The 19,346-nt window shown below is 41.0% G+C and overlaps 1 protein-coding gene across 2 annotated transcripts in view; it reads left to right on the forward strand.

Annotated features, from left to right (window-relative positions):
- The first annotated feature begins 654 nt into the window (after nt 1-654).
- LOC132882102 (synaptopodin) overlaps nt 655-19,346 on the forward strand; it is a 44,515-nt gene continuing 25,823 nt past the window's right edge. The window contains exons 1-3 of one of the 2 annotated variants that reach the window (XM_060915356.1): nt 655-867; nt 13,444-13,687; nt 13,827-14,565. In XM_060915356.1, coding sequence (XP_060771339.1) covers nt 14,370-14,565 — 196 coding nt within the window. In that variant the 5' untranslated portion in view covers nt 655-867; nt 13,444-13,687; nt 13,827-14,369. Of the gene's footprint in view, nt 868-13,443; nt 14,566-19,346 lie in introns of both variants that reach the window. The other variant, XM_060915355.1, reaches the window with a different exon arrangement.

Genomic DNA, 19,346 nt, shown 5'->3' on the forward strand with positions numbered 1-19,346 from the left:
ATAGCCATTTTCAGTTAGCCATTACTGTGAATTTAAGACCTGTGGGGTAAATCAATTTAATAAAATTTGCTCTCTAAATGATATATCACATTATAACAGTGGACAAATTTAAAAAACACACACATTTAAATAATATATACTGTATACAGTAGCTTATATGAGCAACAATAATTTAACTACTAAACAGAACAAGAAAAATGGTCTCTGTAGCTGAAACACATGCTCCTGTGGTGGAAATGCAACTCAAGATGCAAAGTTCAGGAATATTTCATGTCCAGCTTCATGACTCTTTTGTGTCTTTTGCCTTCATTTTAAACTCACAGGAGAGAGTGATTACAGAGTTCGCCAGTCACTTTCATAATTCATAACAATCAACCACAGTCTCGAAATACACACCAGGGCAACATTAGAGCACGTTTCCTTGTGTATATTTCATACCCCATTCATTTTCTTGACTCTCTTTGCTTGACTCAGTCTTCAAGTGGAGTCAGGTAGAATGGAATGGGACAAGATGAAGAGGTCTCGGAGTTATATGTGAAAATATATCTAATGGAATAATGGGTTCAGTATGCATGCTTGAAGGAAACCATATGAAAGGGGCCAGACAAAGAACCTAGTGTGTTCCAACTGTGGTGCGACCACACCCCCTTTCCCTCTTTTCCTCAGTCCCAGAGAGAGGACGTGCGAGAGAGAAACACTGAGAGAACGAGAAAGAAAGAATGAAACGGAGGATGAGAGAATGAGAAGGACGGAAAGAGAGAAAAGAGAGTGACAAGGAGGAGAACAGGAGGAGGGTCTGGAAAGCCGTCACTCACACACACACACACACACACACACACACACAAAGTGAAGCCCAGGAGAGTCCAGGTGAGTCTCATGCCTCTTTTGCTAATGATGACTTCTGAATGTTGTGATATCTTCCCAACTTCCTGTATCACCTGTTGAGTTGGAGTAGCTGTGTATTGAGTGCAGCCATCTGCGAAGAAAGCATGTGTATGTGTGTGTATGAAAGCTTCTGTGTGTATGTTTGCCGTCTCATAAATATTTTGCACGACTCATCTCATGGAGGATCTTCTTCACTTAGCTGGAGATAAATAGGAGCTTGCCGGGTTGCAGCTGTTCTCAGATCAGTGATAAACTACAGTTTCGTGTCAGTTACTGTGTGTGTTTTTGCTATGTCTGTTCTCAGGACAGTAGCACTGAGTATCAGGATGGTGTGTGTGTGTGTGTGTGTGTGTGTTCAGCATGTTCATTCCTAGCTTTGTGAATACGAACAGTTTCTTTGTTTTGTGTGTGTGTGTGTGTGTGTGTGTGTGTGTGTGTGTGTGAGAGAGAGAGAGAGAGAGAGAGAGAGAGAGAGAGAGAGATCTGTCTCAGTGCCACTCCTCTACTCAGTATAAAGCACCAGATAATTGTATATCTCCTTGTGGTGTGTGTGTGTGAGATTTGTGTATTCATATATGTGTGTGTTAGTGTGTAATAGCAGAACCAGGATGACTAAAGTGCAGTAACAGTAGATTTTTTTATTTAATTATAAATTTTTTTTTTTGCATATGAGCTCCAGGCGTATCTTAGCAACCATAATGACTTAAACACGACAGCAGGCAGACGGTCCACTGAGCATCTGTGTCCGCTTCGTATCATCTTCATCACTCCTCTGTGTTTCTCTGTTGACTACCTGCAGCAGGGAATAAGGTCAGGTCAAGCGACAGCATGCACTCGGGGCTTCTGTCTGTCCCAGTAACCCTTTCTCATACATCTTAGGTGTAAAAGTGTTTTAATATGGTTTATAGCTAATAAAAAATCCAGACTCTGGACAGGTATTCCTCCACACAAACACGAGCTGTACAGGAGAATGTGGCTGTGCTGGGAGCATACCGATTTCAAACTGAAACACTCGGGGGGTGGAGTGAAGCAGTGTTAGGGCATCTAGAAAAGCAGTGTCTAGAAAACTGAATGACGAAAAAGTACATCCAAACACAAACGAGACTTCTGGACCATGGAGATGATAAACACGATACGACAAAAACATCATATAATGATACACAATACAATACAGAAGTAATATTTCAACAGAGTAGGACATCTCATTAAGCACTTCCATGAGAACATGTCTGGGAAGGTTTCGATCAGAGGAGACATTAGTGAAGCTTTTCCTGTCAATCATACCATTCTTGCCCCGGCATTCAAGAGAACTATATTTTCCCGTGAGGGAACTTCATTTATGGTTAGGCAAACATATATACATACTATCATCATAATGTCCACAATGAATACTCAATAAAAGGGAAAAAATACCTAAAAAGCTTAAAAACTAGTGATGGGTGTGTGCGTGTGGGAGAGGTCTTTTTGTGTGTTCAATAGTCTGATGGATGCTGGAACAAAAGTAGACATGGCTCGCTTAGTTTTTGGGGGCAGGGACTGAAATCTCCTCCCAGAGGGTAAGAGAACAAAGTGGTTGTTCAGATTGTGAGTGGGGTCAGATGCAATTAATTTACTTTTCCTGATGGCTTGTTTCTCAAGTATGGCTAAAAGGGTGGTCTGAGGTTGTCCAATGACCTTTGCACACATCTTGATGGTTCTATTTAAAGGGCCTTTGTTCAACTCACTCAGGGAGCCAAACCATGCCAAGATGCCAAAGGTGAGGGTGGATTGAATGAAGCAGTTGTAAAATGCTTGTAGAATGGACTCACAGATATGTAATATTGGATCATTTTCCTCAATAAATAAATGACCAAGTATAATATTTTTGTCTCATTTGCTTAACTGGGTTCTCTTTATCTACTTTTAGGACTTGTGTGAAAATTTGATGATGTTTTAGGTCATATTTATGCAGAAATATAGAAAATTCTAAAGGGTTCACAAACTTTCAAGCACCACTGTATTTATTGAGGAAAATTGTCCAATACGTATCTGTGAGTGGCAAAAGTATGTGAACCTTTGCTTTCAGCATCTGGTGTGACCCCCTTGTGCAGCAATAATTGTAACTAAACATTTCCGGTAAGTGTTGATCAGTCCTGCACACTGGCTTGGAGGAATTTTAGCCCATTCCTCCGTACAGAACAGCTTCAACTCGGGGATGTTGGTGGGTTTCCTCACATGAACTGCTCGCTTCAGGTCCTTCCACAACATTTCCATTGGATTAAGAGCAGGACTTTGACTTGGCCATTCCAAAACATTAACTTTATTCTTCTTTAACCATTCTTTGATAGAACGACTTGTGTGCTTAGGGTCATTGTCTTGCTGCATGACCCACCTTCTCTTGAGATTCACTTCATGGACAGATGTTCTGACATTTTCCTTTAGAATTCGCTGATATAATTCAGAATTCATTGTTCCATCAATGATGGCAAGCCATCCTGGCCCAGATGCAGCAAAACAGGCCCAAACCATGATACTACCACCACCATGTTTCATCGATGGGATAAAGTTCTTATGCTGGAATGCAGTGTTTTCCTTTCTCCAAACATAACGCTTCTCATTTAAGCCAAAAAGTTCTATTTTGGTCTCATCCATCCACAAAACATTTTTCCAGTAGCCTTCTGGCTCGTCCACGTGATCTTTAGCAAACTGCAGATGAGCAGCAATGTTCTTTTTGGAGAGCACTGGCTTTCTCCTTGCAACCCTGCCATGCACACCATTGTTGTTCAGTGTTCTCCTGATGGTGGACTCATGAACATTAACATTAGCCAATGTGAGAGAGGCCTTCAGTTGCTTAGAAGTTACCCTGGGGTCCTTTGTGACCTCGCCAACTATTACACGCCTTGCTCTTGGAGTGATTTTTGTTGGTCGGCCACTCCTGGGGAGGGTAACAATGGTCTTGAATTTCCTCCATTTATACACAATCTGTCTGACTGTGGATTGGTGGAGTCCAAACTCTTTAGAGATGGTTTTGTAACCTTTTCCAACCTGATGAGCATCAACAATGCTTTTTCTGAGGTCCTCAGAAATCTCCTTTGTTCATGCCATGATACACTTCCACAAACGTGTTGTGAAGATCAGACTTTGATAGATCCCTGTTCTTTAAATAAAACAGGGTGCCCACTCACACCTGATTGTCATCCCATTGATTGAAAACACCTGACTCTAATTTCACCTTCGTATTAATTGCTAATCCTAGAGGTTCACATACTTTTTCCACTCACAGATATGTAATATTGGCTCATTTTCCTCAATAAATGACCAAGTATAATATTTTTGTCTCATTTGTTTAACTGGGTTCTCTTTATCTACTTTTAGGACTTGTGTGAAAATCTGATGATGTTTTAGGTCATATTTATGCAGAAATATAGAAAATTCTAAAGGGTTCACAAACTTTCAAGCACCACTGTATTTATTGAGGAAAATTGTCCAATACGTATCTGTGAGTGGCAAAAGTATGTGAACCTTTGCTTTCAGCATCTGGTGTGACCCCCTTGTGCAGCAATAATTGTAACTAAACATTTCCGGTAAGTGTTGATCAGTCCTGCACACTGGCTTGGAGGAATTTTAGCCCATTCCTCCGTACAGAACAGCTTCAACTCGGGGATGTTGGTGGGTTTCCTCACATGAACTGCTCGCTTCAGGTCCTTCCACAACATTTCCATTGGATTAAGAGCAGGACTTTGACTTGGCCATTCCAAAACATTAACTTTATTCTTCTTTAACCATTCTTTGATAGAACGACTTGTGTGCTTAGGGTCATTGTCTTGCTGCATGACCCACCTTCTCTTGAGATTCACTTCATGGACAGATGTTCTGACATTTTCCTTTAGAATTCGCTGATATAATTCAGAATTCATTGTTCCATCAATGATGGCAAGCCATCCTGGCCCAGATGCAGCAAAACAGGCCCAAACCATGATACTACCACCACCATGTTTCATCGATGGGATAAAGTTCTTATGCTGGAATGCAGTGTTTTCCTTTCTCCAAACATAACGCTTCTCATTTAAGCCAAAAAGTTCTATTTTGGTCTCATCCATCCACAAAACATTTTTCCAGTAGCCTTCTGGCTCGTCCACGTGATCTTTAGCAAACTGCAGATGAGCAGCAATGTTCTTTTTGGAGAGCACTGGCTTTCTCCTTGCAACCCTGCCATGCACACCATTGTTGTTCAGTGTTCTCCTGATGGTGGACTCATGAACATTAACATTAGCCAATGTGAGAGAGGCCTTCAGTTGCTTAGAAGTTACCCTGGGGTCCTTTGTGACCTCGCCAACTATTACACGCCTTGCTCTTGGAGTGATTTTTGTTGGTCGGCCACTCCTGGGGAGGGTAACAATGGTCTTGAATTTCCTCCATTTATACACAATCTGTCTGACTGTGGATTGGTGGAGTCCAAACTCTTTAGAGATGGTTTTGTAACCTTTTCCAACCTGATGAGCATCAACAATGCTTTTTCTGAGGTCCTCAGAAATCTCCTTTGTTCATGCCATGATACACTTCCACAAACGTGTTGTGAAGATCAGACTTTGATAGATCCCTGTTCTTTAAATAAAACAGGGTGCCCACTCACACCTGATTGTCATCCCATTGATTGAAAACACCTGACTCTAATTTCACCTTCGTATTAATTGCTAATCCTAGAGGTTCACATACTTTTTCCACTCACAGATATGTAATATTGGCTCATTTTCCTCAATAAATGACCAAGTATAATATTTTTGTCTCATTTGTTTAACTGGGTTCTCTTTATCTACTTTTAGGACTTGTGTGAAAATCTGATGATGTTTTAGGTCATATTTATGCAGAAATTTCAGAAAATTCTAAAGGGTTCACAAACTTTCAAGCACCACTGTACATGTTTTTGCTTTCATCATTCGAATTCCTGCTTTAGCTGCAAACAGTAATGCTCCTATGTGCGAGCAGGCTCGACCCCAGCCAGCCATGCTGTTACAGTGGGCTGTTAATACACTACTATGATTTTTAATAGCTATCCAAGGTTTCTAAGAAGTTTCATTTCTGTGGCTGCGAGTGGTTAACCTAGGTAGAAATAATAACATAAGCTTAAGCTTAGTGACTCATTTATTTCCACTGGTAATCGACAAAGTAATCCTTCAAAAATACCAATTGTTCCAATCAGGATCCTCACATTTACTGTTGCTTTGCCTATGAAGATGCATTTTACTCAGCCAGCCACAAATAACTGGTAAGCTTCTAGGCTTTTGTAGGCCTTGATTTGATCTTTTGTGTAAAGACTTGTAGAGAACAGTAAGTAGGTCTCTATGTCAGGGAATTCCACATCAGGCCACATTTCCATCAATTCCAAAAAAAAAGATTCGGGACCAGGCTTGTAGTACTCGAGTCCAGGACTTGCACCTGAGTCCGAGTTGTGCCCTAATTTTAAGGACTCATGACTTGACTCGGACTCATGCATTAGATTAGATTAGATTAGATTAGATTAGATTAGATTAGATTAGATTAGATTAGATTAGATTAGATTAGATTAGATTAGATAGAACTTTATTGATCCCTTTGGGTGGGTTCCCTCAGGGAAATTAACTGCATTTGGACTCATAAATTGGAGATGAGGACTCTGAATTTTTCTTTATTTTTTGTAACATGCCATAATAATTTGGCATAAGATTTATATTTATATCTACATTAATTTTTATACTAATTTCATGCAAGAGAATGCACATTCACCGGTTCATACATCATGTGCAAAAAACAAACTAACGTTAATGCCTGGAGAGAACGCCCCTAGGATTGTCCAGTTTGCTTATACAGACTTCTCATGCAGTGGGAAAAAAATGCACTGCTGCATGTTCCATATGTAGAAGAACTATTGAGGAGACGACGGGCACAACCTTGAACCTCAATCGTCATTTGGCAAGACTCCACCCAGAGAAGGAAGTGACACACTAGGTTCATTGCTCTGTTGATAGTGGGTGGGGCTTGCTTGCTGAGCGATAAACTTTGCTTTTCTTTTGATGATGTGTGCGTGTGTGAAAATCAATCAATCAATCAATCAATCAATCAATCAATCAATCAATCAATCAATCAATCAATCAATCAATCAATCAAAAACTAGGTAGTGTTAACCCTCTCTCATGTTATTTGCCCTGTTGATAGTGGGCGGGGCTTGCTGAGCGATGAACAAGCTTTTTATCTGTAGCCTATTAACTAAAATGGGGCAGTCGAGCAGTAACATTAGTCCAACACAGTAGCAGAGATGCTTTCACATAAAGGTAGCAACAGCCACCGTCAAATGGTGCGGGTGGAGTCTTGTTCTCAGACTCGACTCACAATTTTCTTTAATGACTTGGACTTGAACACTGGGGACTCGAGACTGGACTCGGACTCAAGGTTTAGTGACTTGACTACAACACTGTTCGGGACATTGTAGGGATTGATATTACTGATGAATTCTAGTTTTTTTCGTAATTATTTTTTAACGCTCTTCTGGGCTGAAAGAATCCCGATATTTCAGAAGATAAGACGCGCGTTCTGTCTCTATTCTCGCCATTTTGTTTTAACCTGCCTCCTGTCATGGCGGCGTAGTTACCGTTGCTATGGGGGTCACATGACGGAGCAAAGTCTGCTCTTGTTTACAAAGAAGCAGCAACGTTCAAACACTAAAGGTGTATTTTGTATTGTAAAGTATTCATTTAAGTTCATTTTTGCTTCATGTATAGCATTTGTGTTTATTCAGACTAGCTTGTTGGCTTTGTTTCTTTCTTTCATTTTGTGGCCCATACGGCCATATACATAATACAGTATATTCATTCAGTAGCATTGTTAGTTTGAACATACATGCCTCGTTTATTTCCTTGTAAAAGAAATTCCTGGAAAAGTTCATTTTATTCCAAAAGCTTAACCAAGAATTTACTTTGTAGCCGGTTTGACATTCTTGCTACTGGGGACGTGCACATTGTCTGTGCTCTTATTAATAACGTAATTCCTTCCTGGTTCTTTGTGTCCTTGCTTTTGCCCTTAGGTAGTATGTGCCATCATCAGTAAACTTTTCAGAAGTTTGGAGCTCAGCACTTTGGTTATCTGTCACCATCACGGACAAGCCGAGGCACGCTGGTTATCACAAGCTCTCTGAACATTACCGGCAAGGAATGCCGGCTTTGCAGAGTAACCCCCAAATTATTTTTGGGGGCATTTACAGGTGCTTGAAAGGGGCTTTGTTTGAGTGTGTGTGTGTGTGTGTGTGTGTGTGTGTGTGTGTGTGTGTGTGTGTGTGTGTGTGTGTGTGTGTGAGATGATAGAGTCAGGTCATTGTGAATGACTGAATGAGATCCAGGCCCAGCAGGCTGTAATGGATCCAGGAGATTAAAGCAAAGTCTGTCATAAACCACAGTCATCCACCATCTCGTCTCTCTCACACATACACACACACATGCACACGATTACACTGTAAGATGTATACCTTGAAATCAGCGAAATCAGACTCGAGAACAGAAATATCATAATGGAAAAGATGCATAAATCTGACACATCCAAATAATTAGCTGAAGTTAATGGGCTTGTATAGGCGGAGCACTTTTGGCAGCATAAAGTAAAAACAAATAGCTGGAGAGCAAAGAGCTTAGCTCAGTGTACAGACATGTATTTCTGCTTCACAAAACTGATAAGGCTCAAACACTCACTGCAGACTTCAAGATGAGTAATTACCTCCGTTGTTTACCTTATCGCATTCCTGATGGGTCCTGAGACAAGAACTTTGGCGCACTTTGAGAAAAATATGAATACTGCAGGTGTGGTTATTACATTTAAGGATTTACAGATTGAGATATGATATCTGGTCACGGGTTTCAACAAGAACCTGCAAGCAAATGTGTATCGATTCATACAATGATTACAGAAGATTAAACGGTTAAATCCAGAACCGTTAAGGATTTTTTGGATTGTCAAAGGCAAATTAGAGATGTTTGTGGCGACTAGCACTTTTTGAGATTAACAAAGAACCCTGAACTATCCAAAGAACCCTTGAGGAACCTGTATTAATGGTGTTAGAATGCAGATGCAGTCTTGGGCTCTTCATCAGAACTTGAAGTCAGGGTTATTTGTAGTAAAATGGGTTTAAAAACAACCCATGTTGAACAAAGTACTGTACAAAAGATTTTAAAAAAAATCTCTGAAGTTCATAAAATAAAGTAACTGACTCATTAAAAAATATATTTATTGAAACAGATTAGAAGAGAAAGAAATGTAAAATAAATAAAAATAAAAAGTGTGCACCATGCTATCATGACACGCTTCATACATATTAAACTCAAACACACCTCCTGAGACAGTAAATGTAGATTAAATTTGCTACAGGAAGTTTAACTCTGTTAATTTACCACCCTCATTAGAAGGTTCATCAACCAACTAGAAAGGCACATGGTAGAGTGTATACCTCCGCCAAGCCACATATTATCAACATCAAAATCAAATCACTTGAACCGAGGATAATACTAAAGCTGTCCACCAAATTTCATCCAAATCCTTTCACTACTTTTTGAGTTATGCTGGGAACAAGCAAAACAATCCTGGATCTGCATACATATCTGGATCCCGGACCTGCATACATATCTGGATTTGCATCAAAATCTACTCAATTGTTCCTTGGCCCAGGACCCACCTGTCCACCAAATTTCATCCAAATCCATTCATTACTTTTTGAATTATGTTGGGAACAGGCAAAACAATCCTGGTTCCGCATACATATCTGGATTCTGGATCAACATACATATCCAGATTTGCATCAAAATCTACTCAATTGTTCCTTGGCCCATGGCTCACCTTTCCACCAAATTTCATCCAAATCTGTTCACTACTTTTTGAATTATGTTGGGAACAAACAAATGGAAGCGAAAACATAACCTCCAACAAAGATGGTGGAGGTAATACAAGGCTGTGTGCTCTATGTACATTCTGCAGTATGTACACAGGGTATCCAAAAAGTCAGGAACCAGTAGAAATATCCTGAGCAAATATGTTGATCTGAATCCATAGGGAATAAAACACCACGTTACTGCTGCCATCTCATATCTCCAGGCTTCCCAGGTCAGCCCTGATCTTGTGTGGAGTTTGGGTTACATGATCTCCCTATGGGTTTCCTTTGGGTTATTGGGTTTCTTGCAACCTCCCAAAGCATGTCAGTAGGTAGGCCCAGGAACGGTAAAGTGTGAATATCTTATGGGTGAATTTGGCCCATTCAAGCTGTTTGGCCAATCCAGATTTTGGATTCACAATGACCCTGACCAGGATAACAGGATTACTATGCATACTGTCATAGATAAATACTCAATAACAAGATGAAGAGTTTGCAAGCAGTAATCTGTACAATAAGAAAAACAAATTCGATTTTTTTTTTACCTTTCTGAATCTCAGGCTTCTACACTCTAGAATGGTTTCCATTTCAGGGCGGCATGCACACATATACAAATTAATTTAGAGTAGACAATCTAGCTACCATTTTAGGAAACCTGCGCACCCTCAGGAACTCCATATGGACACAGGAGAACATGCAAAACTCTACACAGATAGTAACCCAAATTCAGGGTCGAATCAGAAACCCTGGAGATGTGAAACAGTTCATATGAACGCTCACCATTCTGCCTTCATAAAAATCCAAATAGTTACAAAATATGAGAGAATGTTAACATTTGTGAATAAATCTGTCTACACACTTATGCAGGTATTTATAACTAGCATTTTTATTTTATTTATTTATTTATTAACTCATCCGGCCGGCGGCGTCCACATTTCACAAAAATCAATTCTTCTCTCTCAATTCTTCACTGATTTTTATTCTTTTTGGCAGGAAGGTAGGTCTGCCTGGGGTGCATATAGCTTCTACCCAAATTTGCATAATTTCAATTAGTAATGAAGATATGGAGTAATTAAGCCCTAACGAGCAGTTTCCACACAAATCGCTTCTTTTCCCTCAATTCTTCACCCATTTTGATTCTTTCTGGCATTAAGGTACACTCAAAAAAATAACTTGCAAATAACTTGCTCAGTGAACATAATAAAATTATGGAAAGTATTTCCACCCAAGTAAAAATGCGTTAACTTAGCCAGAAACAATTTTGTTGAGTGACCTAAATGTCAACCGTGACATGTTAGACTTAGGTTCATGTAACAAACACCCATGTTGGTTTTTTTGAGTGTAGTGGTACCTAGGGTGCATATAACTTCTACCCAGATTTGCTTCATTACAATTATTAATGAAGTTATGGATTAATTAAGCCTTAATGAGCAGTTCAACAAAAATCGCCTCTTCTAAGTCAATTCCTCGCCGTTTTGGATTCTTTCTGGCAAATAGGTTGGTATTCCAAGAGTGGATATATCTTCTATATATAGCTTGTATATAGTGTACATAGCTTGCAACGTTTATTTATCAACGTTTATTGCAACGTAGATTGCGCCTTCTAGATTAGACAGGGCTGGAGTGAGCTACACCATCATTGACGGTCTTTGTTTTGTTTTTTTTCATTTTGAATGGTTGCATCCTTAAATATTAAGCTCTTTTTAAAATCTTTTCTGAACATCTTGTTTTAAGATGTTTGAGTTTAGCTAACAAAACAGCTTTTGACCTTTAAATTCTCGGCTCAAATTAATAAATGTTAGACTAGGTCCATACTAATAGGTTTTAGTTTTAAAATGCATCACTTTTGCTACGTTTACATCCAGCATCCATACTATTCCGGAGTTTCCAAACCCTAAAAATGGACACTTTTGGAAATTCTCTTGGCCTCGTTTTCGTTTGAAAACTGCAGCGTAGCGTTTTAGTGTAGACAGGCGAAAACAGAGGCCAAGTTTACATTAGACCGTATCTGTCTCGTTTTCTTCACGGATGCACTGTCCGTTTACATTAAACCGCCTGGAAACGCCGGGAAACGGGAATCCGCCAGGGTTCACGTATGCAATCTAGATCGTGTCTGGTCCGGTGCTGTGTAAACATTGAGAATACGCGGATACGCTGTGTTGAGCTCTAGCTGGCGTCGTCATTGGACGTCATTGTGACATCCACCTTCCTGATTCACTGGCGTTGGTCATGTGACGCGACTGCTGAAAAACGGTGCGGACTTCCACCTTGTATCACCTTTCATTAAAGAGTATAAAAGTATGAAAATACTGCAAATACTGATGCAAATACTGCCCATTGTGTAGTTATGATTGTCTTTAGGCTTGCCATCCTTCCACTTGCAAGTGGTAAGTGATATGCACTGGGATCACACACACAGCGGCTCAGTCCCGAATCGTGGCTCGTGCACTTCACTCGCGCGCTCTGTGAGCTGCGCAGGGCCGGAGTGTGCACCCTCCAGAGGGCACTCGCTGTTCAGGGCGGAGTGATTTGGAGCGCAGGATGCCTGCGGAGCTGAGCGTATCCATGTATTGGTGTTGCTGTGTGCACGCGAATCGTTTTAAAAACGTTAATCTGATGATCCGCTGATACGGTCTAATGTAAACCCCAACAGAGACGTTTGGAAACGATGAAGCAGACACCCATGTTCGCTTCCTGATTGGGTCTAATCAGAATCCCTTCCCTGTGACGCTTTTCCAGAAGAAAAGAAACCGACACTAAAACACTTGTCTGGACGGAGATTGTTCTTGTTTTAAAATGCCGTTTAATGTGGACGTAGCCTTAATGGCTACCATCAGTGGTCCTATCTCCTTATTGCATATCTCAACAAAGCAGCTGCTCTTCACTGTCTGACACCAGAGAGCGCACGGAGAATGCTGATCTGAAGCACATTGTGGTCAAGTGCTGGAGTCGATTATCTTTTCCTTAGGGACAATGGTACAAATAAACACTCTGATGCTGCTGTGTATGATCTCAGGAAGAGCCGTAAAAGCCTCAGTCTAACTGGTGTAGGCTCTAACTGCTTTTAACAGGGTGTGAAAAGAAGTGATCATGATAAATGTCATCTCTGTAACTCACAAGCCCTCAGGCTCAGGTTCAACAGGATACAGGAGACCATAGTGCAGGTTAGGGGTCACTAATGCCCTGTGGATTGTTTTCTCTTCCTTTTTCCCCCCTTAACTTGAAACTCTGCCTCTAAAGGCATGGATCTCGGTGATTAAGAGAAGTCAAAGGGCTTTGCGCTTTTTTGGGGGGTGGCACATTCTTGGGATGCATACAGCTTTGGAATTGAAACCCTCCCTGCTTTCATGATAAGGAATAAAGCTTGTCATGTTTCAGTCTTTAATTGGGTGACACCTTGTTCCTTTTGACACCCTTTCCTTCTCCTTGCTATTAATCCATGAGGAAATGGCTAGTGTATTGTGCATTTATTACACAAGTAGGAAATTCATTCCATTCTTTCCATTGGTAATTCAGTGGGAGTGGTGTCCTTCTCAAATGATGAAAAATAAATGTTAATCTTTTTCATTTAATATGAAACACAGCCATATTTGCCACACCCCAAGAGTTCAGAGAATAAAACTTCCTGATACATCATACTGACACTATCACTATTGCTTTCTCAGTTTGACAGCTCATATCGTTTTCTGTTTTAGGTGGAAGTGGATTAGAGGTCCATCACCAAGTTCATCTCAATATCATAGTGAAATCTGAACTTCAGGCTCATTCTGGAGACACCATCTGCCTCTGCTTCATCTCACTGGACCGAATCCGAACAGAACAAATAAACCCAACATTTATACAATGAAGCCACCCAAAGAGATTTCTAGAGAGACTGTTACAGCAAGTAATTGTTTATGATAGGACCACAATGTATAAATAAGAAATCCTTGTCAAAAGGTGAGTTATTTGAATAGTGACACACGGAAATCTGCCTGACCTTTCCAATGAATAGTGCTTTCATGCTGTAATGAAATTACAGCAAGCTACAATACGTCACTTTTCTTTCAAGACATTGTTGGTGCATATGTCTATACAGAACCGTGACCTGCCTGGTGGAGATTGTGATATATGAGCAGGGGAGTGTTTGGGAACCGAGAGAAGAAAGAGAGGAAGAGAAATGTCTGGATCGCTGAAGAAAAACAAACCCAAAGAGAACCATAGATGGTGTTTCAGCTTTTACCGGATCTGCAGTGGAGTACATCGCAAATTGTGAAATTTCTTTGGCTGGTTTCCATTGGAACTGGTCCAGGGTGCATCTAAAGGAACCTCCCGGGACTTTGTTTTAGAATTTGAGTAATACTATATTACGTTGTATCAAAAGTAAAACTACATCTCTGTCTTGCTGTTGAACGGATTAAAGGATTTACAGGCTGAATCTGTAACTCCGATTTTGCTTTTATTTATTTATTATTTTTTGGCTTTGAAAGAAGAACAGCACTTGAAACCCTCCCTTCAAGCCATCCTGACCACCCATAAGGCACAAAACTTGAGCCAAGGACAGACACGCAGGAAAACTGGACGCTCTAAACCAAAAACTTGCTTTTTTAATCCCTTGAAGTCGCCAGTCTAGAGAGGGGAGATGGAAAGCGGACACAACCCTGTCAAGAGAGGGATCAGCTGGACTGGACAGGGTACCATGACCCATGGTACCATGATCTCATGTGAGGAAAACACAGACAGGATTGGAACTGATTTCTGGGAAAAGGAGAAGAACAGCTGGGTCAAAGCGAAGCCTCTGCTGACCTCCAGTCCTGATCGCCCAGCACGGAAAACAAGTAAATATTTACTTCAGTTTCTCGTTTATTACCTCTTAGATGGCCAGATTGCAACAAGGCAAAATGCCTTTGTAACTAAATGCAGGTTTGGTTGAAACTTTTGGACATTTTCTAACATGGTTGCTCTGTTTAGGTCAGGAAATGGAAGAAATCTATGTACTCCACTTTTGGCAGAACCTTTAGAAGTATTTATTTTTGTTTCAGTGCTATTGTAGTTACTGTGGTTTGCCTTTAAATTACAGAATGGGGGGTTATGTATCTGATAAAACAGTGATCAAAAACATGGCTGTTTTGTTAAACGTGCACTAGCTGATTTGTTTTATTCCTTACAAATAACCTGGAAGATATGTAGAACGTCAAGTCAAAGTCCCTTTGTTGCCACCAACACCTCATTTTCATTGCAAAGCATCGTGAGTTGTCATGTGATAGCAGCATTGGCAAAAGTTTATTAAGTCACTGACAGCTGACAACTCGTTTGGAAAACTGGTATCCGGTCTGGAATTCTTGTTTGTGTTTGGATCTCAGTGATTATCCATCCATTATCCGTAACCACTTATCCTGTGCAGGGTCATGGGCAAGCTGGAGCCTATCCCAGCTAACTATGGGCGAGAGGCAGGGTACACCCTGGATAAGTCACCAGATCATCTCAGGGCTGATGCATAGAGACAAACAACAATTCACAACTCACATTCACATCTACGGTCAATTTAGAGCCACCAATTAGTCTAACCTACATGTCTTTGGACTGTGGGGGAAACCGGAGCACCCGGAGGAAACCCATGCAGACACGGGGAGAACATGCAAACCCCGCACAGAAAGGCCCTCATTGGCCACTGGGCTCAAACTCAGAACCTTCTTGCTGTGAGGTGACAGTGTTAACCACTACACCACCGTGCCGCCCTCTCAGTGATTATATAAAAACTATATAATAATATGGATCACCTGAGATACTGGTGGTGGAGCTTCATGAACATGGGCAGAAATCATTCAAATGTTGAACCCTAGCAAACCATTAGAGATCTAATCTTGGGGAGACTAATCTTAGCTAATGTCAGATTAAGATGATACAGTCCAGTACTGGATTTCTTACAATTTCCTACAGTTGGATGGATATGTCATTATCAGCAAAAAGTTTCTATGGTTTTTGTGGTTGACAGGAATGCAGACAGAGAACAGATCACCATCCCCACACCCTCACTGGTCAACCTTCAGAGCATGTTAAATATTAACATCTGTTTCCTTGTGGCCAAAAGGCACATTTTCTGTACTGTAATGCTGTAATGGCCCTCACTCTCCCATGCCGCAGAACCACTGACCGTAATGTGAGAACAAAAAGAGCTAGCTGGAAGGAATCATGATCAGGATGAACGCTCGCCCTTGTTGCATTCACTCTTGCGTGGGTGTTGTGCGGATGGGAAGAGCATTAAAAGCAGCCCTGCATTATTGACATCATGTAGCTGTGATTATGCGGACAGCTGTGATTGACAGCTGTTGTATTTCACTCTCATGTCAGTTGGTGAGTGAGTGTAACATGCGGGATGTGGAGAAAAACAGATGATGTCATGGCATTATATTGGTCCCAGGCAGTTTCCTGACTAGAAAACCAATGACAAACTTAAACAAGTCTGAAAAAACACATGCACAAGCTCTGTCTTTCTCCTTCAGTCCCTGACTCCTCGTTCTATACGGGATAATATGTTTACACAGTACAGCATATAGCATAGAGACTTGTTGTGCTTCTCAACCGCACCTCCAGGTTTTGGCCTTTGTCCAGATGTTTAAACACATTAAACAGATCTGATGTTTAGCCACGTGATTCAAAGCTCTGCACTTTGCCTTCGCAAGAAAAACAACCCAACCTAGCAGCTTGATGTAAAGTGAATGTGTCTTTAAAGTAATATGTTTCTAATTATGAGTCAAACCCCTCGTAAGTGGAATAGTCCGGATGAACAGAGTCTGTTTTCATAAGCAAACCCTGGTGCATCTGAGAATTAGATCTTAGATTAGAAAATGCAGAACGCAGTAAACAGAGTGACATCTGATTCACAGCTGGATCTTATAAATTTAGCCTAGTTAAAGTCAAGTTAGATTTTTGTGGGTAGGAACGCATGGGGAAAACCCTCAGTAACATTTTTTGCTTCCTCCACACACACACACACACACACACACACATGCATGTGGAATCCTGTGGGAGTGAATCTGATGAAGGACAACATCCGACAGGATAATCTGACCTCTGATCCTTAGCCCTCAGGGGCTGTGCTCCCAGTCCTTCTGCTTTAAGGACGAGCTCTCCCTCCACCCACATTCTAGACTGGATACTGCACCACTGCCCACTGCCCAGGGCTCATAAAGTTCCCTCCCTCCATCACATAATTCTCTCTCTCTCTCTGTCTCCAAGCCCTCATCATCACCTGTCATCACTTTGTCTCACCTGTCCTCTTCTTTCACAGAACTCATCACTCTCACTTTCCTACTCTCTCTCTCTCTCTCTTAGCCAGAGGAGGAAGTTCCTTTCCTTTCCTGAAAGCTTAATGTGTAGTCATGTGGCACAGAGTTAAACAACTAATCACTGAATACTGCAGCCATTCGGTCTGTATTAAACTCTTAGCTCTAGTGGCTCTTCAGCAGGAACATTAACCCTCAGCGGCTCGGTTGCAGAGTTTCATTAAGTCCTGTTTCCTGTAGATCACATTAGATAAAACCATCTGTCAAACAAATAGATGTACAGTGGGGCAAAAAAGTATTTAGTCAGTCACCAATTGTGCAAGTTCTCCCACTTAAAAAGATGAGAGAGGCCTGTAATTTTCATCATAGGTATACCTCAACTATGAGAGATAAAATGAGAAAAAAAATCCAGAAAATCACATTGTCTGATTTTTAAAGAATTTATTTGCAAATTATGGTGGAAAATAAGTATTTGGTCAATAACAAAAGTTCATCTCAATACTTTGTTATATACCCTTTGTTGGCAACGGCAGAGGTCAAACGTTTTCTGTAAGTCTTCACAAGGTTTTCACACACTGTTGCTGGTATTTTGGCCCATTCCTCCATGCAGATCTCCTCTAGAGCAGTGATGTTTTGGGGCTATCGCTGGGCAACACGGACTTTCAACTCCCTCCAAAGAGTTGCTATGGGGTTGAGATCTGGAGACTGGCTAGGCCACTCCAGGACCTTGAAATGCTTCTTACGAAGCCACTCCTTCGTTGCCCGGGCGGTGTGTTTGGGATCATTGTCATGCTGAAAGACCCAGCCATGTTTCATCTTCAATGCCCTTGCTGATGGAAGGAGGTTTTCACTCAAAATCTCACGATACATGGCCCCATTCATTCTTTCCTTTACACGGATCAGTCGTCCTGGTCCCTTTTCAGAAAAACAGCCCCAAAGCATGATGTTTCCACCCCCATGCTTCACAGTAGGTATGGTGTTCTTTGGATGCAACTCAGCATTCTTTCTCCTCCAAACACGACAAGTTGAGTTTTTACCAAAAAGTTCTATTTTGGTTTCATCTGACCATATGACATTCTCCCAATCCTCTTCTGGATCATCCAAATGCTCTCTAGCAAACTTCATATGGGCCTGGACATGTACTGGCTTAAGCAGGGGGACACGTCTGGCACTGCAGGATTTGAGTCCCTGGCGGCGTAGTGTGTTACTGATGGTAGCCTTTGTTACTTTGGTCCCAGCTCTCTGCAGGTCATTCACTAGGTCCCCCTGTGTGGTTCTGGGATTTTTGCTCACCGTTCTTGTGATCATTTTGACCCCACGGGGTGAGATCTTGCGTGGAGCCCCAGATCGAGGGAGATTATCAGTGGTCTTATATGTCTTCCATTTTCTAATAATTGCTCCCACAGTTGATTTCTTCACACCAAGCTGCTTACCTATTGCAGATTCAGTCTTCCCAGCCTGGTGCAGGTCTACAATTTTGTTTCTGGTGTCCTTTGACAGCTCTTTGGTCTTGGCCATAGTGGAGTTTGGAGTGTGACTGTTTGAAGTTGTGGACAGGTGTCTTTTATACTGATAACGAGTTCAAACAGGTGCCATTAATACAGGTAACGAGTGGAGGACAGAGGAGCCTCTTAAAGAAGTTGTTACAGGTCTGTGAGAGCCAGAAATCTTGCTTGTTTGTAGGTGACCAAATATTTATTTTACCGAGGAATTTACCAATTAATTCATTAAAAATCCTACAATGTGATTTCCTGGATTCTTTCACCCCATTCTGTCTCTCATAGTTGAAGTGTACCTATGATGAAATTTACAGGCCTCTCTCATCTTTTTAAGTGGGAGAACTTGCACAATTGGTGGCTGACTAAATACTTTTTTGCCCCACTGTAAATGTAAATCCCAAACATAAACCAACAATAATAATAAAACTAACCTAACCTAACCCAACCTCAACTCCAACCCTAATAATTTCAACACTGTCAAGTTTAGCTGTAACCCCAACACTTAAATCAATCCCAACCAAAACCCTATGCACAATAATCCCATTCTCAAATCCAACCCTGTATCCTAAATATAATAAACACACCCATCTCTAAATTCTACAACAGTCTCAATCCCAACTTTAATTCTAAACCCTAATCTGAATAATCAATCCCTAACCAAACTCTACAACCCTAACAGTAATAATCTCAATTCCATCCACAACTCTAAACCCCTACATTAATAATCCCAATCTAAACTCAAATCCCGAACACTAACAATTTCAAACCCGTCTCTGAACCCTAACACTAATAATCTCAATCCCAAACCAAACTTGAAACCCAAACACTAATACT

This window comes from Neoarius graeffei, chromosome 2, assembly GCF_027579695.1.
Source record: "Neoarius graeffei isolate fNeoGra1 chromosome 2, fNeoGra1.pri, whole genome shotgun sequence".
Lineage (NCBI taxonomy): Eukaryota > Metazoa > Chordata > Actinopteri > Siluriformes > Ariidae > Neoarius > Neoarius graeffei.